The following is a 24,475-nucleotide window of genomic DNA, read 5'->3' on the forward strand; positions in this document are numbered from 1 at the left end:
ACACAGGGAATACTAGTAGAATAATGTCGGGGCAGGGCTATATGAGAGTGATGTCAGCGAGTCAGTTTTCTGTCTCCATCTGCTGGCAGGAGTGCATAACCCACTGGTGTGGATTAATTTAAAGGACTCCTGTCACTGCAACTCTCTTTTTTTTTTTTCTTGTTTAGAGTCAATCTGCTGGAGACAGAGAAATACTGAAGGGGCTGCAGGTGGTGCATCCTACTTACAGGCGTGTCCTTCAAGTTTTTCTCTGTCTCCATCTGCTGGAAGGGAGGCATAACCCAGCAGTCTGGGCTGAACTGGGTACATACAGGGAAAAGGGAGATAAACCCAATCGTTCTGGACTAGTGCAGCAGGATGAGAAAGGAAAGAAATACATTTCAAAGAGAGAGAGTTTGGTACTAGAGCGGATAAGCGATACTTAGATAAAAAGACAATCATATGGATAGGATGACCAGGTTTTCTGGTCAATATCCATGATGCCTATGAACTTGTGGAGAAGGAGATTGGGGAAGAGTATGTCACAAAAGCCTTATCTGAAACTCATCTTGCATTTCTATTTATAACTTTTCCTAAGGCCCCAGTGAGATCCTCCATGCACTCACCCGGTATTGCATATACTGAAGAAGGCCTCTGATGAGTCACCGACTGCACAGATTGGCAGATACAGGCTTTCTGGGATCTGTAGCTCACAGCGTGGCAGGGTGGCATAAAGGGATATGGAGAACCCACCTTCTGTCATTTGAAAATTAATGTAGTCTTCATACTCTCGCTGGAAATGAAAGAAAATATGGGGCACTTAAGGATGTGATAGGTCTCTCCTTATGTAGCATTCAGTGAAGAGAAAAAGAGAGTCTTCTTGGTTTATTTTAGTTAAAAATATTTATTACTCTCTCTTTGTGAAAATCCTGGTGAGTTACAGTTTATGTGAACATACAAGAACATACATTCATTCATTTCTACTGTGAGTCTCTGATCAGTTTTACCTTGCCATTTCAAGCCTGTTTTTTAGTCATCACAAAATAAACACAATTAATGCTTCTGTAAAACGAATCCTCTTTAGATTTTTCCTGAAGCACTTTATATCTATTTGGACCCTTAAGATGTCTGGCAGAGCATGCCACATCTTTGGCTGTGCTGCTGAAAATGATCTGTCTCTTGTTTCATACAGATGCATAGCCTTCAGGGACAGTGTTTCTAATACATTGTTCCCTTGTGAGTGCAGCCATCATTTAGGAATATAGATCTTCACTAAGGCACTAATATAGGATGCTTTCACACATAAGTGCTTAACTTATATCTCAGGATGTCACCTTATATATTTTTTTGTCTTGTTTTTGTTAAAGGAAAATTGGTTCTTACCTGCTAATTTTTGTTCCTGTCATACCACAGATTAGTCCAGAAAAGTGGGTTTTGCATCCCTACCAGCAGATGGAGGCAGAGAACAAAACTTTGAGGCACTGCTACATAACCAAGAGTGCCACCTGCAGTCCCTCAGTATTGACTGTACCCAAGCCAAAAAGTAGATAACCTTCCGCTTACTATGGCGAACCGGAAACACAAGGTTGGAAACCCCTGACTTGAAAAACACACTTCTTAACACAGAAAACATGCTGACAACCGCTGCATATACACTCTCAATACATAAACACCTCTAGTATACAGTGAATATCATAACCAGGAAATTCAGTCTTTTGGCAGCAAAAATGGGACGGGTCTCTGGACTGATCTGTGGTATGACAGGAATGAAAATCAGCAGGTAAGAACCAATTTTCCTTTCCTGTTCATACCCAGATCAGTCCAGACAAGTGGGATGTACCAAAACACCCCTACATTGGGCGGGAACCCAAAAGACCCGCTCTTAGTACATTTTCACCGAAGGACGCCTCTTGTTGCACCCAAACATCCAATCTGTAATGTTTGGTGAAAGTATGAAGCAAGGACCACACTACAAATCTCCTGGGGAGACACCAACTGACATTCCACCCAAGAGGCTGCTTGTGCTCTAGTCGAATGCACCTTGAAGCCCATCGGAATCTTACGACCCTTACAAATATAGGCCGAACAAATGGCCTACTTCAGCCTCTCGAAATGGTAGCCTTAAAGGCTTTCTCTCCCTTCTTAGCTCCACCAAAGAAGACAAAGAGTTGATCCGAATGGCGAAAACTATTAGAGACCTTTAAATAATGCAACAGGATGCGACGCATATCCAGGAAATGAAGATCCCTATCCTGCAGAGACTCTCTAGACCATTCTGGAAAAGCTGGGATCTCCACTGTCTGATTCACGTGAAAAGCAGACACCACTTTCGGCAAGCAGGAGGGTACTGTATGCAACGTCACCCTGTCATCCACAATACGCAAAAATGGATAATGACAAGATAGCGCCTGAAGCTCAGAAATCTGACTGGCAGAACATATGGCAACCAGGAAAACTGTCTTCAATCTCAAGTTCTTCAAGGAAGCTCATTTTAATGATTCAAAAGATGTGCCACAAAGAACCCGCAAAACCAAGTTGAAATTCCAATCTGGACACACTTTCCGAACCGGAGGTCATAAGTGCTTAAACCCCTTCAGGAAACACACTGGGATGAAAGGCCAAAGACTTTCCCCACCATTTGCCCCGTAGACAACCCAAGGCTGAAATCTGCATGCGAAGCGAACAATAGGCCAGGCCCTTGGACAAGCCATGTTGTAGAAAAGACAAAATGTGAGAGACTCCCACTGACAAAGGGTCCAAACTCTGTTAAAGACACCAGGACTCAAACACCTTCCACACCCTGACATACACAATGAACGTAGAGGGCCTCCTAGCTTGGAACATAGTATCAATTACTAGCTCCGAAAATCCAGCTACGAGACAAAAGCAATCCTCCCAATCCAAAAATATGGGTTCTTGTCGCAGTAACCCTGGCAGATGAGCCAGCCAAAGAGGCCTGTCGATCACCAGATACATCAGATTTGTGAACCATGGACACTGCAGCTACTCCAGTGCCACCAACACCACCATCCCTGGATGTAACTCTATGCACCGCAGCACGCAACCAATGAGCAGCCAAGGAGAAAACACATACAGAAGAATCCCGGTTGGCCAGGGGCATACCAGAGCATCTAGCCTCACTGAACCGGACTCCCTCCTGCGACTGAAAAACCTCACCATCTTTGCATTGACCCGTATCGCCATGAGATCCAACTGAGAAACACCCTATTTATTTATTTTTCAGTTTTTATATATCGATATTCACCCGAGGGTATCACATCGGTTTACATGATGTTTAGTGAGATAGTGTGATTACAGGTCACACTATCTTTACATTGAGGCAATATAAAACTGCAGCAAAGTATACAGCAAGGTATAGTTTTGTGAAGGATAGGATTATAATATGTTGTAATAAACATTGTAAAGGATAGGACTATACATTGTAATAAGACGGCTTATTTACATGACAATATAAAAGCTTGACATTTGATTTGACTGTTAAGAGAACTCATTGTAAGATATGTGCGGGGTAGTAGATCTGGTTGGTATCAGTCATGGAGATGCCGTGAATCTGGCACAAATGTGATTCCAGGCTTCCGGGGACCGTTCCCACTCCCTGGGATCTAGCTGCTTCCTGCTGAGGAAATTTGTCTGTACCTTGTCCACTTCTGTGACATGCGAGGTCACTATCCCATCAACATGGCATTCCACCCACACAAACAACAGCTGCATCTCCCGAGCCACTGCATCCCGCTTTGTCGGTTGATGTATGCCACTGTTGTTGCCCTGTCCAAAAACACATGCATCCCTGGACCAAAGGCAGGAACACCTCTAGGGCTCTGCGCACCGCCCTTGTCTCCAGGTGATTGATCGACCAGGATATCTCTGCCGCTGACCAAAGGCCCTGGGCCAACCCTCCCAGGCACACCGCCCCCCCCCTAGCCCTTGAGGCTGGCATCTGTGGTAACCACTACCCAGTTTGTGACCTCCAAGTCCATCCTTTTTCCAGGTTGGCCCTCGACAGCCACCACGAAAGACTGGACCTGGATTCTTGTAGAAGAGGTAACAGCAGATGATACTCCTCTGACAACAGATTCCACCTGGACAAAAGCGTCTTTTGCAAAGGACACATGTGAGCAAAGACACATGGAACCAATTCCAATGTCAAGGCTATGGAACCCAGCACTTGCAAGTAAACCCAGACTTTCGGCACTGACAGGCAGATGCGTCACCTGCACCTGCACCTTTGACAACCTGTCCACTGTCAGAAACACTCTGCCCTTCTAGGTATCGAACAGAGCTCCTAGAAACTCCAATGACTGAGACAGAACTAGGTGACTCTTCGCTACATTGATCACCCAACCCAGAAACCTCAGGGCATCCATCATTCTTTGAATGGAAAAAGTAATGGAGTCACTGTTGAAAGAGAGAATAGTGAACTATCTACAGTCGGGAGAATTGATGGACCAGAGGCAGCATGGATTCACCAGAGGAAGATCCTGTCAGACAAATCTGATTGACTTTTTTGACTGGGTAACCAAGGAATTGGATCAAGGAAGAGCGCTCGATATCATATACTTGGATTTCAGCAAAGCTTTTGATATGGTTCCGCACAGGAGACTGGTGAATAAAACGAGAAGCTTAGGAGTGAGTGCCGAGGTGGTGACCTGGATTGCAAATTGGTTGACGGACAGAAGACAATGTGTGATGGTAAATGGAACCTTCTCTGAAGAGAGAGCGGTTTTAAGTGGTGTACCGCAAGGATCGGTGTTGGGACCGGTCCTGTTCAATATCTTTGTGAGCGACATTGCGGACGGGATAGAAGGTAAGGTTTGTCTTTTTGCGGATGACACTAAGATCTGCAACAGAGTGGACACGCCGGAAGGAGTGGAGAGAATGAGACGAGATCTAAGGAAACTGGAAGAGTGGTCGAAGATATGGCAGCTGAGATTCAATGCCAAGAAGTGCAAAGTCATGCATATGGGGAGTGGAAATCCGAATGAACTGTATTCGATGGGGGGGGAAAGGCTGATGTGCACGGAGCAGGAGAGGGACCTTGGGGTGATAGTGTCTAATGATCTGAAGTCGGCGAAACAATGTGACAAGGCGATAGCTAAAGCCAGAAGAATGCTGGGCTGCATAGAGAGAGGAATATCGAGTAAGAAAAGGGAAGTGATTATTCCCTTATACAGGTCCTTGGTGAGGCCTCACCTGGAGTACTGTGTTCAGTTCTGGAGACCGTATCTTTAAAAGGACAAAGACAAGATGGAGGCGGTACAGAGAAGGGCGACCAGGAAGGTGGAGGATCTTCATTGGATGACGTACGAGGAGAGATTGAAGAATCTAAATATGTACACCCTGGAGGAAAGGAGGAGCAGAGGTGATATGATACAGACTTTCAGGTACTTGAACGGTGTTAATGATCCAAAGACAACGACAAACCTTTTCCGTAGGAAAAAAATCAGCAGAACCAGGGGTCACGATTTGAAGCTCCAGGGAGGAAGATTCAGAATCAATGTCAGGAAGTATTTCTTCACGGAGAGGGTGGTGGATGCCTGGAATGCCCTTCCGGAGGATGTGGTGAAGACCAGAACTGTGAAGGACTTCAAAGGGGCGTGGGATAAACACTGTGGATCCATAAAGTCAAGAGGCTGCCAATGAAGAGTGGGTGACTCGCCAGAATGATGGCTACTGCCTGGAGACAATACCCTTATTAAATAAACATACACATGCTTACTGTGACTCCAACATCGCTCTAAGCTTCAACAGCAAGAGGAAATGTGGTAAAAAGGATTCACACTCACAAAGAGGGGAGTAGCTGGCTTGTTACGGCGGTTACTACCCCAAATCAAATAAGCCTGATTATTCACTTTCAATGCATATACAGCATAGTTCTCTGCTTCAACGGCAGGGGAGAAGAAAAACTGATACTTCACACATCCAGCAGAGCTCTCTGCTTCAACGGCAGGGGAGAAGAAAAGAGGGTTCGCACTCACAAAGCGGGGAGTAGCTGGCTTGTTACGGCGGTTACTACCCCAAACCAAATGTGCCTGATACTTCACTTTCGATGCATATCCAGCATGGCTCTCTGCTTCAACAGCATGGGAGAAGAAAAACAACCAATAAGGGCTGTATAACATAGTCTGGGTAAAACAAATAAGCATGGGTGTAGCTTGCTTATTGCGGCGGCTACTACCCCTAACTAATCAAGCTAGATATTTCACTTGGATGCAGCTCCATCACTGCTCTCTACATTAAAGGTGGGGATGGAAGGGAAATAGAACCAAGAGCTAAGAGAAACAGATAAGTATGAGAGAAAAAAATGTGTGACGCTTGCTGGGCAGACTGGATGGGCCATTTGGTCTTCTTCTGCCGTCATTTCTATGTTTCTATGTTTCCTCCGTCTTTGTCTGAATCAGTCAATCGTCCAGATATGGATGGACCAGGATTCCCTCTCACCTCAAGGCCACTGCCCCTACCACCATCACCTTCATGAAGGTGCGGGGAGCCAAAGCCAACCCGAAAGGAAGGGCTTGAAACTAGAAGTGTTGCCCCAGCACTATGAACTGCAGAAACTTCTGATGATCCTTTCGAATGGGAATATGAAGATATGCCTAGGTCAGATCCAGTGACACCAGGAATTCTCCCCGCAGACCACTGCTATCACCGTACACAAGGTCTCCATGCAAAAATGTGCAACCTGCAAGGCTATGTTTACCTTTTGAAAGTCCAGAATGGGTCAAAAAGTGCCCTTTCTTGGAAACCATGAAATAAATGGAATACCTCCCCCGACCTTGCTCATCCGGAGGGACGGGGACTATTGCACCCAAGTTTAGCAACTTTTGCAAGGTTCCCTCCACCACTCTTCGTTTGTTTCATGACGAGTAGTGGAACTCCAGAAAAGCCTCCCTGACCGGGCATGAAAGTTTTAACCCATAACCCTCTCTTACCACTTCCAGGACTCACCAGTATGATGTGATCTTGGCCCACTCTCCATAAAAGCGGGACAACCTGCCCCCTACCATTTCCACCGAGGAGTGGGCAAGCCTGGCATCATTGGGAAGACTTTCCTGCTATGTCCCTTGACCAGCCCTGTCTCTGGAGGGCCTGCGGGTACCCTGACAGGACTGCTGGCATCCCAATGACTGTTTTGGCCCCAAACCAGAGGCCCCTTGGCTGGAACGAAATCTCTGCAAATCCCAAAAATGGAACCTGGAAGGAAAAAATCTTCTTATTATAGAAACATAGAAATGACGGCAGAAGAAGACCAACCGGTCCATCCAGTCTGCCCAGCAAGCTTCACACATTTGTTCTCATACTTAACTGTTTCTCTTGGCTCTTAGTAACCTTATGTTCTAATTCCCTTTTCACCCCCACCATTAATGTAGAGAGCAGTGCTGGAGCTGCTTCCAAGTGAAATATTAAGTTTGATTAGTTGGGTAAGCGGCAGCATAGCTCTCTGCCATGAAGCAGAGGGCAATGCTGGAAATGTGTGAAGTATCAGTTTTTCTTTTCCCCTGTCATTGAAGCAAGGAGTCATGTCGGACATGCACCGAAAGTGAAGAATGCCTTGAAAGTCACATTAACTATCATCAAATATTGAAAAGCCTAATAATTGGTAATACCTATAAGCCCATGAACCCATCCCTGTTTTTTTTTCTTTTTTTTCTTTTCTTTTTTTAATTGGGAGATGGATGCCCTTCATCCTTCTACTCTGTGAAGGTGGACACCTACCACCGGCCACTGGCATCCCGCTCCGTTAATGCCTCTGTGGCTACTGCCGCTCCATGCAGTGTTTTACTACCTGCTCTTTATATGCGTCCTCTAGAACTGATGGATCCCATCCCTGGGTTTTTTTATTATTTATTTAATTGGGAGATGCTCTTCTTATCCTCTGGTAAACAGTTGCCTTTAGATTCCCCCAAAGACTTCTTCAGCTGATCCAGATCCTCGCCAAACAGAAGCCATCCTTTAAAACGCAGATTACACAGCTGGGACTTGGACCACAGATCCGCTGACAAATTGCGCAACCACAAAAACCTGCATGCCGCCACCACCACCATGCTCCTGGTGGACATACGCACCAAATCATACAGCGCATCTGCTAAATAGGCCACTCCCACCTCCGAGCGCACAAAATGCCGAGGACTGAGCATCCCGGTAAAAGCCTGCTCTTGTGCCTTCTGAACCCAGCACAAGCAGGCACGCTGCATCAGACTGCCACACACCACGGCCCGCAGACTCAAGGCAGACACCTCAAACATGCGCTTCAGCTGAATCTCCAGCTTGCGGTCCTGAACATCCTTCAGAGCGGCCGAACCTGCTACCAGGATCGCCGCATCCACTTTAGGAATCTTTAGGCAATCCAGGTTTTCCTCAATCAAAGGATATAGCTTTACCATAGCTCTACCGAACTTCAAGCCAGCTTCCAGGAAATCCCACTCCCAGCTGATCAGCTTCTGAACCTTCTTAGGCAACGGAAAGGCACTGGGAGGACCGTGCAGCCCATCCTGAACCAGATTCACTCTACCAGATTCACTCCCTCATTGTCAGACTCTTCTTGAGTCACCTTAACCCCCAACTCCTCCAACACCTGAGGGATGAGGGGATGGAGCTCCTCCTTTTTAAACAGATGGACCACCCTAGGGTCATCGCCTTCTGCCACGGGGCCCTCGTCTGGATCAGGATCATCCTTGCCCGCATCTGGATCAGGATTCTGACCACCATCTAGTTCCATGTCTGGGTCTGCTCCCTGAGGGGAGGTAGGATCATCCTGCATATCATCGGAATCATCCAGATCCCTGGGATCACCACCAGCACCAGCACGCCGCTAGCCCAGGCACTTAAGCAGAATTCTCGAACCTCCCTGCCAACGCCAGCCTTGGTCTCTTGGACGGGGCACTCGTCCATCTCTCTCTGGACCTCTTCTCTCTGTGTAACAGTAGGACAAACTCTGGAGAAAACTCCTCTGGTTTCTTGGTCCAATGCGAGAGAAGACTGCCATCAGAGCCTGCATCTCCCTCCTGATCCTCCTCATCCCTCTGCACTGCAGGGAAGAGGGAGGAGGGGAATCTCCAGGCTCCCGGCAGGGTGAAGACCCCAGGACGCAATCCCCCATGGGCACGACAAAACCCGTGGCCCCCGATGATCGGAAGGCCCTCCTCTCCTTAGAGCCACCCGCAGCGGTTCCCTCCGATCCAGATGCACAGCCTGTGCAGAGAGAGCAGGAATTAAGACGAGCAGACCAGAGCCTTCAGGCCCTGCAAGCCACAATGCGCGGCTTAGGTGCCATCTGCCACGCGGCAGGAAGTGCATCGCAGCCTGAGTGCACCGACACTGAAGTAGGCCGCACTATGTGGCTGCCGTACCGCTACTGAGAAAATGTGCAAAATGCGTCACCTGAAGCCACGCGTGGTAGGCTGCAGCGGCCAAAGCAACGTGCATCCCGGACTGACCGCACAACCAGCTTTCACCCCAGGGAAAAAGGAATCAGCGGCAGACTCCTTCAGCTCTCCCTCCTGCAAGTCCGAACAGTTCCCGCTGATCAAGCACCTCAGACTGACTCTCCCAGCCTCATAGGAAACAAACAAAACAACTTAAGTTTCCCCTTCCTTAAAATGTACTTTTTTTTTTTTTAAACTTAATGAACAAAGAACAAAAAAGAGTACTTCCCTGAGCAGCAGCTGGCAGGAGGAGATGTTGGAGGTAAGTAGGAGTCAGTCCCCTGGCTATCAAAACCTCCGGAAGCAATGGGCTACATTTTTAGTTACATTTATGGTTAAGCAAACTTGATCCAGACTGTACTTTGTCTATTCGGGCTTTGATAAACTTTATACTGAGCTCCTGCAGAGGGCGCACTGGTTATTATGGTGACGCCCCCGCGAAGTCTGTTCTGACTTCATCTGCTGGACAGGGGACATAACCCACCATCTGGACTGATCCTGGTACGTACAGGGAAACCCGATTTTATAACATGCATGCACAGCCACGCGCTTGTTATAAAATCCGTGGTCGGTGCACACTTGTGCACCTTGCGCGCGCCGAGCCCTAGGGGAGCCCCAATGACTTTCCTCGTTCCCTAAATCCCCCCCTACCTTTGTTGTCTTAGTTACGCCTGCCATGCCGGAGGCCTCGGTCCCGCCCACGCCCGCTTCCTGCCCCTTTTTCAAAGCCCCGGGACATACATGCGTCCCGGGGCTTGCACGCATCGCCGAGCCTATGTGAAATAGGCTGGGGGCGCGCAGGGGCACTTTGAAAATCTGCCCCATAACGCAGCTCCAGCAGGATGTCCATCCTCACACATGGGTGACGTCATCCATCGCAGCCCAGCATGGAAATCAAGGGCTGGTAGTACTTTGATAGGAGTTGCTGCCAGGATATTTTTATTGTTTTTTCTAAGATCATGTTGTAATTTTTTGTAGATCTTTGTTTCTATTTTAATGATGGACATCGCTCTGGCCAGATCTGGCCTCTGAATTAGCAGTTTAAAAGAAATGAGAAATAAATAATACATGGAAAATATCTCACAGGGCAGACAAAAATGAAGAGTGGTGGATAGATGGATGTACATTTTGAAAATAAATAAAATAAAAGGGCAAAAATCAAAGGCATTACTATGGGTAAAACCGAATTTTGCAATATCATGTGAGTCTTTTGACTCTTGTACATTATTCACATTCTGATCTCTAAAAGAATACAAATCAAAATGCATTGAAGTAGGAGTTTGTTACACTGGTCTGTACAATACACACGCCACTTTCATCATGAAAGAAGAATTACTGAAATATTTCTAAAGCAATTAAGAATAAAACTCCCCAAAATTGTGATTGGATAAGTCTTCACACCCCTTGACTCAATACTGTCTGGAAACTCCTTTTGCAGCAGTAACAGCTACGAGTTGCTTAGAATAAACGTCTACCAACTTCAGTAGTGGGATGGTGCAGTTTTTGCCAGTTCCTCAAGCCGGGTATCATCTGTGGCTGCGGTCTCCAAGTCTCTTCCACTGGCTTCAGCTCTGGCCTTGGCCAGGACCACCACTGTGTTTGTGCTTGGGATCGCTGTCCTGCTGAAAGGTCTATGGGAGACTGGAACAGGATTTCCTCCAGGATCCATCTTTCTCTCGATCCTCACAAGCCTCCCTGCCCCCACCAGGCTTTATCGCAGGGTTGGTATCAGCAGGGTGATGAGCTGGGTTTGTTTTATGCCATGAATATCGCTCTTCAGACCATAAAACCTTCTCCCACGTGCATGCAGTGCCTCCTAAGTGCTTCTCATGGCTTTCCTTCAGCAGCAGCTTCCTTCTTGCTACCCTCACATACAGGTGAAATTGTTGAACAGTCGATATTTTCCCTAATCTCAGCCAGAGACCTCTGTAGCTCTTCTAAAGTAATCTTAGGCCTCATGGGGACCTTATGCCATGGTTTCCTTAAGCCACAGCTACTGACTTTGGAAGGAAGTCCTCATCACGGCATTTCGGTGGTGCCATTGAGGTACCTGATAATGTCCCAAGGAATAAGGTTATCCCAGAGGTTTTTCCGCAGCTCCTACTTTGCTTCCAATTCACAGCATACAACAGAAACAGCTTGCATCAATTCAGCTACTGTCACTGGCCACAGTGGGCTCTGTTTAACTTATTCTGGGCCATTATCTGGTGTGGAGGCTAATGCAATCAAGACCTTTTGTTTTTTAATTCTTACAGTAATTACTTTTGGAATGTTTCTATAATTGCTTTTCACAATGAAAATGTAACTTGTGTTGTGTAGATCAGTGAAACAAGCTCCCACTTACTGCATTTTGATTTGTATTTTTTAGACAACAGAACACGAAACATGTTTATTTATTTATTTACAATCTTTTCTATCCCGTCGCTAAGTTATGTACCATCGCAACGGTTTACATGTAGGCACATAAAGAAAGGTAGGTGAGTGCGACTATAGTACATTCTAACAGGTGCCACAAAAGGTTCGGTTACAATATCGCGGCAATCGCGATATTGTAACCGAATAATCGGTTACAATATCGCGGCAATCCAGGCACTCCTGCATCCAGCATTCGTCCAGACACTCCAGCATTCGACCAGGCACTCCTGCACCCAGCATTCGACCAGGCACCCCAGCGTCCAGGCAGCCCAGCATCCAGCATTCGACCAGGCACCCCAGCATCCAGCATTCGACCAGGCACTCCAGCATTCGACCAGGCACCCCAGCATCCAGCATTCGACCAGGCACTCCAGCATTCGACCAGGCACTCCAGCATTCGACCAGGCACTCCTGCACCCAGCATTCGTCCAGACACTCCAGCATTTGACCAGGCACCCCAGCATCCAGCATTCGTCCAGGCACTCCAGCATTCGACCAGGCACTCCTGCACCCAGCATTCGTCCAGACACTCCAGCATTCGACCAGGCACTCCTGCACCCAGCATTCGACCAGGCACCCCAGCGTCCAGGCACTCCAGCATTAGACCAGCCACTCCAGCATCCAGCATTTTAGAAGGCTGAGCCCTCTCTTCGGGCATAACTCCATGGTTGCTTGACGTGACCTCAGTGTAAGACCCATACCAAGAAGTCCTCCCGCTTCATGACACCACTAGCCTAGAACTCCCCCCTGTCTACTGGATACTTCCTACGGGCTACACACCCGCTCCTTTTCCCATCATGCACACCCTAACCATCCCCATCATCCACAACCAAAGGTGGAGAGCACCTAAGCTCCCCACCACACCACTCCACCACAACCGCCAACAGAGACTCAGGCCCATCATGCTGACACCTATCACCCAATGCCTTGGCCTGGCTCTGTTTTCAATCACGCTGTTTAATGCGCAATCCATATCCAAGAAAACGCACATACTCAATGACTTCCTATCCGACTCTAAACCAGATATCTGTGCCATCACAGAAACCTGGTTAAAACCAACTGACACAACCCTAATCAACCAGCTTCCTATCCAGACCTACGACATACTGTCCATACCCAGACGCAAAAAAAGAAGAGGAGGCCTCCTCTTAGCAACAAAAAAATCGCTAGGTCTGACATTGCAGACATCCAATACTATAGCAAATATGGAATTCGCTTTATTCAACTCTAAACATCTGACTATCGCGCTAATCTACGCTCCACCCGGTCTTTTGGAATCCAACCCTTCTCCAATCATAGAACTAACAGCAAAACACTTAAATTCAGGAAAACCGGCCATCTTGATGGGAGACTTCAACCTCCACGTGGATGTCCAACCTCATTCCTCCAACTGCAAAACTCTTCTCTCCTCCCTCAACCATATGGGTTTCAGACAAATTGTGACAGAACCCACCCACAAAGCTGGTCATACTTTAGACCTGATCTTTATAAACGAAGGTCTTTCATCCCACTCCACCCCAACCTGCCTTGGACTGACCACCTAGTCATTTCCTCAATGTTAAAGATCCTTGAGCCTCTTCCCCAAACAACTCAAACAATCACCATCTCAGTCAGGAAACAGTGCTCAGGAGATCACCTAAGCAAACACCTAGCCAAAGAACTAATGAATCTGGACCTCACTGACGCCAATTCAGCAACCTCATCATGGAGCAACATCACCAACAAGGTTGCAGATCAAGTGTGTCCCATGACAACAAAGTCTATCAACCCGGACAAAGACAACAGGAAACCTTGGTTCACCACAGAGCTGAAGACTCGTAAACACGAGCTTAGAAGCAAGGAAAACCAATGGCGTAAAAGCCCATCTACAACAACCCTCCTCAACTACAAATCATGCCTCAACACCTACAGAAACGAAATCAACAAAACAAAAAGAGAATTCTTCTCCAAAAAGATACACCACTTCTCATTTGACTCAAGAGCCCTCTTCTCTTATGTCTCAGCCCTCACTAAACCTCCTGGACCAAACATCCCAGATGAACAAGCTCTTAAAAAAGCCAGTGAACTTGCCGACTTTTTCGACAACAAAATCACCGCACTCATAGCCCCCCTCAAAGGGCCTATGCCGCACACAAGCCACGCAAGCAACCACAGCCTGCAATCAGCTACAGCAACCGCTCGTCAAACCAACACATACACAGCAGCGCTCGAAACTCTTGAACCCACGCCCACCCTAGAAATAGCGAATATCCTTAGGAAGATAAAACCGTCCTCTCACCCCTTAGACCATATACCATCAAACCTGCTGAGTTCAATCCCTGACATCATTGCCAAGCCAGTTGCAGATATCATTAACTGCTCCCTCGCCCAAGGCCAAGTTCCTGACCAACTCAAGTTAGCATTGCTCAAACCTCTCCTCAAAAAACCCAACCTTCCCACCACAGATCCGGCTAACTACAGACCCATAGCTAACCTCCCTATGCTAGCTAAAATTATGGAGAAAATTGTCAACAGACAACTTTCTGAATTCCTTGACGACAACAATATCCTCACCACTAACCAATATGGATTCCGGAAGAAAAAGAGCACCGAATCTTTATTATCCACACTAACGGACACCATTATCTTCAATCTCGAAAAAGGCCAACCTTGTCTCCTCGCGCTTCTGGATCTTTCCTCAGCGTTCGACACCGTGAACCACTCTAGCCTACTACAACGACTAACAGACATCGGCATCACAGGAACAGCTTTCAACTGGTTTAAGTCCTTCCTAGAGAACAGAACATACAAAGTTAAGATAAACAACAAGGAATCTCACCCCATCCAAGCCAAGATGGGGGTACCACAAGGATCATCACTCTCCCCCACCCTCTTCAACATTTACCTTCTCCCACTCTGTCATCTACTTACTAACCTCAAGCTCACCCATTTCTTATACGCGGATGACATACAAATTCTCATCCCTATCACGGAGACCATACACAAAACCATGGACTACTGGAAAAAATGCCTCTCATCCATCAACGATCTTCTAACCAGCCTCAACCTGGTTCTAAACACCAACAAAACGGAAATCCTCATAATAGCACCGGATCAATCTGCCCCACCAACATCCAGCAACTCTCCAGACACCTCAGGATATGCCACCGCACCACAAGTCAGAGATCTGGGAGTACTACTAGACAACAGACTCAGCCTCAATAAATTCATAAATAACACTACAAAAGAATGCTTCTTTAAATTACAAGTGCTAAAGAAACTAAAGCCCCTTCTACTCTATAGGGATTTCCGCACAGTACTCCAAGCCATCATTCTCCCTAAACTAGATTACTGCAATTCGCTCCTGCAGGGCCTTCCCGCATACACCACCAAACCACTCCAGATGGTACTGAATGCCACTGCAAGGATACTTACCAACGCCAAAAAAAGGGACCATATCACCCCGATCCTCCAGCATCTCCATTGGCTGCCCATCAAATACAGGATTCAGTTCAAAACCTGCATGATGATTCATAAGGCCCTACATAACATCTCTCCACTCAACTTAACCTTCCAGCTTCAACTACACTCCTCTAAAAAACCAACCAGAAGGGCATACCAGAACAGAATGATCACCCAACCTGCAAAATCTACCCTGAGGAAACGTGCTCTATCTACAGCGGGCCCGTCTCTCTGGAACTCCCTACCACCGGACCTCCGCCTTGAGCCGTGCCATACTACTTTTAAAGTGAAACTCAAGACTTGGCTCTTCCGTCAAGCTTTCCCAGAGAGCTAAAAGCAAGAAGAACAACAACCATCCTTGCCTTACAGCAATAATCTAATGTTTATATTGCTTCAGTTATATGTTTCCAAGTTGTGTTCTAAGTGGATCTTAGTCGTTCTAAGTTGATCTTAGTTGTTTTCCCAATAGATTGTACTTTATTATATATTATCCGTTCATTATTTCGATATGTTCCATGTAAACCGCCTCCCCGGCGATAGTTATCTCTGTTAAATGTGAACCGGAGTGATATGTATTGTATACAGGAACTTCCGGTATATAAAAACCAAAAAAAAAATAAATAAAATATATCATTATAAGACAGTCAATTGTTTTGTGACAAAGGTCATGACCAATAAGGTACTATTCGCATGTATAAGGGTGTGAAGACTTTCCCAAGGCTCTGCACCTACACCTATGGAGATGGACTCTTTAATTGTTGCCCACCCTGTACGTATGTAAAAGGAAGCGCCTTGCTCACCAAACTGTGACTTGTTATGTGCACACTGCAGAGGCATTCCTGGGGATGGGGAGAGGGCAGCTCTGCAACAACACACATAATCCTACAGAACCCACGAGGAAGCAGCTGCTAATCTCTGTGAGGAGCAAACCCCTGTGGGGAAAAAGTACCCGCGTAGTTTGCACCAGGGTGGGCAGTTTGGTTCGGTGGGGATAATATGAATGTCATTCCCTGTTTGTCTGAACCTCTGGCCAGGGCAGGCCCATATTACCATGAAACGTCCTAGCCATGGACCCTATAGCTAATAATCAAAGGGAAATTACCCGCCCAGGATCCCTTGCAGCTCTATGGGAATTCATCTGACTAGACACGAAGAAACCCCACATTTTGAACCTACTTCTGCTGCGGGAGAAGGAAAGAGTGAAAACTAAGCAGATGGATTTGAAAATAAACTCTACTTCTCTCTGCCCCTGGAACCTCTCTATTCAGCTGTTAAGAACAGGGCAATTTTCAGCCAGGCCTATTTCCCTGGACAAATGGTTTTCAGACTTGGCCTGCCAATCTTTTCTTCTTTTCATACGCTGAGGGCCAGGTTACATCATCTTTAGAGTGGAAACAGGTATGGGTAATACTGAACGCAGCTCGGAGGCCTCTGCCCCCCTTTGTACCACAGAATGTTGCATGTTAGCTTGGCCATCTGCGGACAGTTCTTCGCATGCTGCTAGTACGCTGCCACTCTGGGACTGCTGAAACTTTCAGTAGGCTAGTTAATCCCTGCCTCCACTGAAAAGGAAGCTGTGAGCATTTCACTTACCTTCTCCATGGGGCGGAAGGTGATGGGCAGTGAGAAACTCGTGCCGGGGCTCAGCAGAATGGGCTGAGGGAGCATCGTGGTGAAGAAAATTGTGGTAGGAGGGCTTGGAAAAAGGAATGAACAAGCAAATAGGAGAGTTTTAAAACAGGTACAGCTCCTGAGCCTTGACTCACAGTTGTGAGGGTGCTTCTTGGTAAATATCCTTATTAACAAGAAAAATATAAACTAAGGTCCACAAGCTGCAGCACTCTCCAGAGCCTGGAGTCTGGGACTCCCTCCCTCCCTCCCTCCTTGGGCACTGGAAGGCTGTCCTCTTCCTTCCACGCCTCTGAAGCAGCTATATCACAAAAGTGCCACAATCATTTCCCACTGGCTGCACACAGATCCATATCCAGCTGTAGGCAGACCAGGTAAGTTATCCAGATAATTATCCAGCTGCACCACTGAATGTATCTGGTTTGGTTGTACTCTGAGGTACAACCAAAATTATCCAGGTAACTTCGCTGGATACCGCTGAATATCAGCCCCACTTCAAAATGCCCTGACTTATCCAGCTCAAATAAAAATGTAGCCAAATAAATCTGGGGCAATGAATATGGTGGGAAATTTAAAACCCCCAGTTTGCCAAATCCCACAGCTAGACAAAAGGAAAATTGGTTCTTACCTGGGTTTTGCCTCCCTTCCAGCAGATGGAGACAGAGAAAGTTTTGCAGGCACCGCCTCTTAACCCGATATGCCACCTGCATCTCCTCAGTATTAATCAGTACCCAAGCAGAAAATACTTAACATAACAAACTTCTAACTAATTATCTACACTACATCCCCCGGAACGAGCGGAGGACAAGGAAAATGTACTAAATAAATTATATCCTTTCGTAAAAGGATCAATGGGAAACCTGTGCCATTCTTCAGAAATAAGCAAAAAATAGTAAAGTCAGAACGAGCTGACTCTCTACAAACTCCTCTTCACTTCTGGGTGGGACTCTCTGGACTGATCCGTGGTACTACAGGATGAAAACTAGCAGGTAAGAACCAATTTTCCTTTCCCTCCTGGGATGTACCAAAGATTCCCTAACTAGGGTGAGACTGAGAGATTCCCGCTCTGAGAACACTCTCTCCAAAACTGCCAACATCCAGAGCCTGGGATTCCAGTCGGTAATGTCTGGCAAAGGTATGTAAAGACTTCCAAGTAGCCACCCTGCAAATCTCTTGTGGTGACACAAGCTGACATTCTGCCCAGAAGGCAGCCTGGGAACGGGTAGAATGAGCTCTTAACCCCTCCGGAACAGGATGATTGCGACAGATATATGCGGCACCAATAGCCTCTTTCAACTAACGTGCAATCGTGGCCTTTGACGCCCTCTGACCCTTTTTTGCACCACTCCACAACACAAACAGGTGATCCAACAGCCTGAAGCTGTTTGTGACCTCCAGGTATCTCAACAATGCCCTCCTGACATCTAAGCATCTTAATTCTTTGGTATGACGTGCTTCAGACTGTAGATCTAGAAAAACCGGAAGCTCCACTTTCTGACTTAAGTGGAAGACTGAAACCACCTTCAGCAGAAAAGATGGAACCATCTGCAGGGAAACCCCATAATCCAAAATGCGTAAAAAAGGCTCTCTACAGGACAGGGCTTGAAGTTCAGAAACCCTTCTAGCCGAACATATGGCGACTAAGAACACCACCTTGAGTTAAATCCTTCACGGTGGCTCTCTTAAGAGTTTCCAACAGAGCTTCACACATGCTCTTAAGAACTATGTTAAGGCTCCAAGAAGGACACACCTTGCAGCAGGGGAACGCAAATGCTTCACTCCGCAGAGAAATCGGACTACGTCCGGTTGCGCTGCCAAAGTTGCACCATGTACCTTGCCCCGCAAGCAACCCAGGGCCTGTTGAGGGAACGCGGGTAGCGATCCCATCTCTGGTGGTTTTGTGTGCCCCTGGTCCCCGATACAGCCGCAGAGGAGCTCTGGCAAGCACCAAGGCAGGTGAGAGGTGACCCAGCATGGGCTGAAGATGGAGAATGATGGCCTCGATCACAGCCACACCTGTACGCAGCAAAAGGAGACCCAAATAACGCTATGTTGGTCTCATGAGTGGTCCTCCGACTACTCCAACCCCTTTCAGACTTGCCGCACGGAGCAGCAACTGCAACAGGGCAGACAGTGGTCAGAGGATGAGGACATCGAAGATGAAGACTAGATACGTGAGGGCTTCATGGGTACTTGATTGAAGGTAGACGAAGACGAAAACTTGTGTGGCTTGAAAGGTACTGGGTAGGTACTGTCACATTACGCTTCCTACTCAGCCGATGAGAGCTAGTTGCAGACCACGCCGGCAGGCGCACCCTACACAGCCAGTCAGGGCTGGTCGCGGACCACGCTGGTGATTCCCCGCTCAGGTATTTGAAGAAGGTGAGACGAGATACAGGTTGGTTGGCGAAGGTGAGACGAGACTCAGGATTGGTTGGAGAAGGAGAAAGTGGTCAGAGGCGGGACTCAGACAGCTCAAAGAAGGTAGTCTGAGACAGGGTTCAGATAGGTTGAAGAAAGTGATCTGAGGCAGGATTCCGATAATTAAAAGAGGACTCCGGAAGGCAGAAGAGAAGGTCTGAGAAGACTCTGAATTGATAGAAAATACAAGGACTCCGAAGAGTCACAATGTCCACAATGCTGTTTAGGTGGCCACGCTACGCGCACTACACAGCCAAGCCTGGCTGGTCGCAGACCACGCTGATGGTTCCCAATACAGACTGATTAGAAGATTCAGACGAAGACTGAGGGGCGCCCTCCACAGCCAATCAAGGCCAGGCGCGGACCACACAAATGGAACAAGATTTAGGGTAGAGTTCATTCGTGATAATGGAGACATGAGCAATAGACTCCGAAGGTCCGGCAGGATATAGGAGAAGGAAGGAAGCTCGGAGACGGGTTTCGGAGCCAGGATCACCAAGGCTGGACTCGGTGAAGGAACACTGAGATGGGACTCAGTGCAATGGAGGATTAAAAGCCGGAAGCTTCAAGAGGTTGTGATGCCGAGAACATGAAGATCAATACATGAAGACTGGATCCAAAGAGACCTCTGAAGAAGAAGATTAAGTTACATGAAGACATCTGACAATAAAGGTCAGGATGTTAAGACATCAGGAGATGAAGATCAGGATGTGAAGATATCTGGAACACAGAAGCTTGATGAGACAGGAGACCAAGGAATGAAGAACATCTAGATGAAGACACAGGATCCCACATGGAATGGAAGCCTTGAGAAGCTGGAAGACGAAAGCCCTAAGGAGGACTGGCTCCTTGCGAAGGCGAGGAGAGAATGACGACGAGACCCTTTTGTAGGGCTGAAGAGGTGACTCCCACAATGACATCACTGATGGACTACTCCCTTGCTGTCCCTTTAAGAAGGGAAAGAAGATGCGGCCTCGCCCCCTAGGAGGAAGCAGGAGAGTGCAGGACCGTGAAGAGTGACATCCCTGGTGAAGGCAGGAGCAGGCCACAGGCAGGCCCCGACGACACAGGCGGCCTTCTGCCGCTGAAGAACAGCTGAGGGAGGCTCCGGACAGCAGGAGAGCCCGGGGATAAAGGCCCCTTCCCCCCCGGAGGAGAAAAGGTAATGTCGGCGGCCTCCGGGCCGCATGGGGGTGCTGCAATGTGGCTCCTGCTGCATAGAAGCATGCCCGGACAGCTCCCTGCCGCCGGGTAGGTGGCAGCAATGTCAGCGGCCTGTGGGCCGCGGGAATGCTGTTATGCGGCTCCTGCCACGAAGGAAGGTGCCGGCAGCCTCCAAGCTGCTTCTGGAGAACAGCGCGGCTCCATGCCGCATGACGAGCGTTGGCAGCCTCCGAGCTGCAGAAGATGGCAGAAAAGGGTGAAGAGACTGCCACGGGGCAGAATCATAACAGGGCCAACACCTGCACTCTGAGGGAGCTGAAAGACAAATCTTTCACTAGACCTTCATGCAAGAAAGACAGAATTTGCACCACCGAAGCCTGCTGAGGATGGATACCCCGCTTCACACACCAAGACTCAAAGACTTATTAAAAAAGGTTTGGATAAGTTCTTGGAGGAGTCCATTACCTGCTATTAATCAAGTTGACTTAGAAAATAGTCACTGCTATTACTAACATCAGTAGATTGGAATATACTTAGTTTTTGGGTACTTGCCAGGTACTTGTAGCCTGGATTGGCCACTGTTGGAAACAGGATGCTGGGCTTGATGGACCCTTGGTCTGACCCAGTATGGCAATTTCTTATGTTCTTATGACTATCCAAACCCGGACATATGCCAAGGAGGTAGAGGTCTTATGGGCTCGCAGCAGAGTAGAAATAACATTCTCTGGATAACCTTTCTCCTCAACTGCTTCCTTTCAAAAGCCAAGCCGCTAGACAAAAGTGATCTGCTTGATTGGAAAATATAGGCCTTATCGTAGAAGATTCTGGAGATGGCCCAGCCTCAGGGGTCCATTCACTACTAGATTGATCAGATCTGCAAACCAAGGCCGCCATGGCCATTCGGGAGCTACGAGAATCACCTTTCCTTGGTGGACCTCTATCCTTCTTAGGGCCTTGCCCAGCAATGGCCAGGGGGGGAATATGTACAGGAGAACATCCCACAACCAAGGTATCACTAGTGCATCGACCCCTTCTGCTCTGTACTCTCTTCTGCGACTGAAAAAACACGGCGCCTTGATGTCCTTGGGGTCGCCATGAGGTCCACATGAGGCACGCCCTACCTGTGAGAGATGAGGGTCATCGCTTTCTCCAAAAGCTCCCATTCTCCTGGATCTAATTGTTGATGGCTGAGAAAATCCGCTTGCACATTGTTGGTCCCCACTATGTACGACACCGCAATCAAGGCCAGATATTGTTCCACCCAGGACATCAGCAGCGACGCTTCCAAAGCGACCATCGACTCTTGGTGCCTCCCTGGTGATTGATGTAAGCCACCGTTGTTGCATTGTGTGATAGAATGCGAACTGCACGGTTCCAAAGAAAGGGCAGAAAGGCTTCAAGAGCCAGCTGCACCGCCCTGGTCTCCAGGCAATTGATGGACCAGGTCACTTCTTCCGCCAACCATTGACCCTGCACCGACTGGGACTGACACATAGCCCCCCAACTGGTAAGACTGGTGTTGGTAGTCACTACCATCCACTGAGGCACCTCGAGGTACACCCCACGGCATAAGCTGTCCCGGGTAAGCCACCACGAAAGACTGGACCTGGCGAACTCTACAAGCAGCAATGGATGATGAAACTTCTCAGACATTGGATCCCAATGGGACAATCATGCTTTCTGTAGAGGTTTCAAATGAACAAATGCCCATGGGACCAACTCCAAGGTCGAAGCCATGGAGCCGAGCACCTGTAAGTAATCCCAGACCCTGGGCACTCGCGTCTCTAACAGGTGCCGCACTTGTGCTTGTAGCTTCAGAATCCATTCCTCTATGAGAAAAACCTTGCCCACGCAGTTATCAAAGCGCGCACCCAAGAAATCCAGGACCTGAGAGGGAGCGAGACGGTTCTTGGCTAGGTTCACGACCCAACCCAAGGATCTCAAGCAGTGCAACACCACTTCTATCGCCTGTCTGCAAAGGTCCTCTGACTTCGCTCAAATGAGCCAATCATCCAGATATGAATGCACTAGAACCCCCTCTTTTCGGGGGGCTTCCGCTACAACCACCATCACCTTGGTGAAAGTTCTCAGAGCTGTGGCTAGACCGAATGGAAGAGCACAAAACTGATAATATTTCCCGAGGATTATAAACCTGAGATATTTTTGATGATCTCGGCGTATCCCGAAATGTAAATACACTTCCTTGAAATCCAAGGAAGCCCAAAATTCTCCGCTTCGCACCACTGCTATGACAGACCTGAGAGTTTCCATCCTGAAAAGGGGAACCATGAGAACCACATTCACCTTCTTCAAGTCCAGGATTGGATGAAATGTCCCTTCCTTCTTCGGCACCACAAAATAAATGGAGTACCTTCCCTCTTGACCACAGGAACAATAGCCCCCAGCATTCTTAGCCTTTAGATAGTCTGTTAGATGAAAAGTTTCTTTGCTGGAGAGGCACAAGGGGATATCATGAACAGGTTTCTTAGCGGCTGAGTAAATTCTAAAGCGTAACCTTGTTCTATAATGCTTAGAACCCACTGGTCCGACATGATCTTGGCCCACTCCTCATAAAATAGGGTCAACCGATCCCCGATAGTCAGAACTGAGGAGAGAACCGGCCTCGCTTCATTGTGCGGATTTGGCCCCGCTAGGTCCTTGGCTGGAGCCGCCCCAGTTCACTATGCAGCCACGAAAGGACTGGGACTAGGACTAGAACCTCCCTGAGAATTGCTTTTGGCCAGCACACGGAGCTCTGCTCTGACAGAAACACCTCTTTCCTTGAAAATGAGAACGAACCGGGAGAAACCCCTTTGGACCTTTAGGCTTGTCCTCTGGCAGCTTGTGCATCTTATTATCACCGAGCTGTTTTATCAACTGCTCCAAGTCCTCTCCAAAAAGGAGCCTGCCCTTAAAGGGGAGAGCCCCGAGCTGAGCCTTTCATGAAATATCCGCTGAGCAATTCCACTACCACAAGGGCTTTTCTAGCTGAAACTGCAGAGACCATCGGCCTAGAAAAGGTGCAAATAAGATCATATAAAGCGTTGGCCTCATAGGCTACTGCTGCTTCCAAATGCTCCGCTCGTTCAGAGTCCTGGGGTGAGAGATCCCTGGCACTCTGGAGCTGCTGAACCCATCGCAGGCTTGCACGAAGCATAAAACTGCTGCATACCGCTGCATGGATGCCCAGAGCAGAGACTTCAAATATCTTTTTATGGTGCACCTTGAGCTTTTTGTCCTGCAGATCCTTCAGCGCTGCTGCCCCAGCAACTGGAATGGTGGTTCTCTTGGTAACCGCCGACACAGAAGTATCCACCTTCGGCACCTTCAAAAGCTCCAGGGTCTCCTCAGGCAAGGGATAAAGCTTATCTATAGCCCTGCCAACCTTTAGCCCGGTCTCTGGAATATCCCACTCCCTGACTATCAACTGCTTAACCATTCTGTGAAAAGGTCCTAGCCGGGCCCCTCAAATCAGCCATGACCAGATTTACCGTATCCTGGTCAGACTTCTCCTATGGAACCTCTATTCCCAGCTCCACCAGGACATATGGAATCAGGGGACCGAGTTACTCTCTGTGGAACAGGCGCAAGATCTTCGGATCGTTACCCTCCACAGCAGAAACCTTGCCAGGCTCCTCCTCCTGATCCAAGTCAGTGTGGGGAGTACACCATGTACACCTGGCCATGTACACCTCACGCATTAATAGAATAAAATCTGTGGAAAAATGCATAGGCCCACAGAAATCCCTTCCCAGGGAATCAGAGTTCCCTCCTGGAGGCCCATCTGAGGCCCCCGGGCCTCCTCCGGGCTCGAATCGGCCGGCAATAGCACTGGAGAAAGATCCCTTCCCCCTGTAGCTCTTTCCTCCACAACCGGAAAGGTTTCTAAGTTGGCTGTCGTTCTCACGCTCAGTGGGAATGAGTCGGCAGTGCCGTGCCGTTCAGCCGGCGAACTAGCAGGATCGTGCTGCTGCGAGGACGCC

The 24,475-nt window shown here is 48.0% G+C and overlaps 1 protein-coding gene across 2 annotated transcripts in view; it reads right to left on the minus strand.

Annotated features, from left to right (window-relative positions):
- Window positions 1-24,475, minus strand: part of LOC115082027 (cilia- and flagella-associated protein 65-like) — a 70,392-nt gene that overhangs the window by 8,998 nt on the left and 36,919 nt on the right. For both annotated transcript variants that reach the window (XM_029586285.1, XM_029586284.1), the window contains exons 4-5: window positions 16,872-16,974; window positions 606-772 (exon numbers count right to left, since the gene is read on the minus strand). In XM_029586285.1, coding sequence (XP_029442145.1) covers window positions 606-772; window positions 16,872-16,974 — 270 coding nt within the window. The remainder of the gene's footprint in view (window positions 1-605; window positions 773-16,871; window positions 16,975-24,475) is intronic.

The sequence above is a fragment of the Rhinatrema bivittatum genome, unplaced genomic scaffold (assembly GCF_901001135.1).
Source record: "Rhinatrema bivittatum unplaced genomic scaffold, aRhiBiv1.1, whole genome shotgun sequence".
NCBI lineage: Eukaryota > Metazoa > Chordata > Amphibia > Gymnophiona > Rhinatrematidae > Rhinatrema > Rhinatrema bivittatum.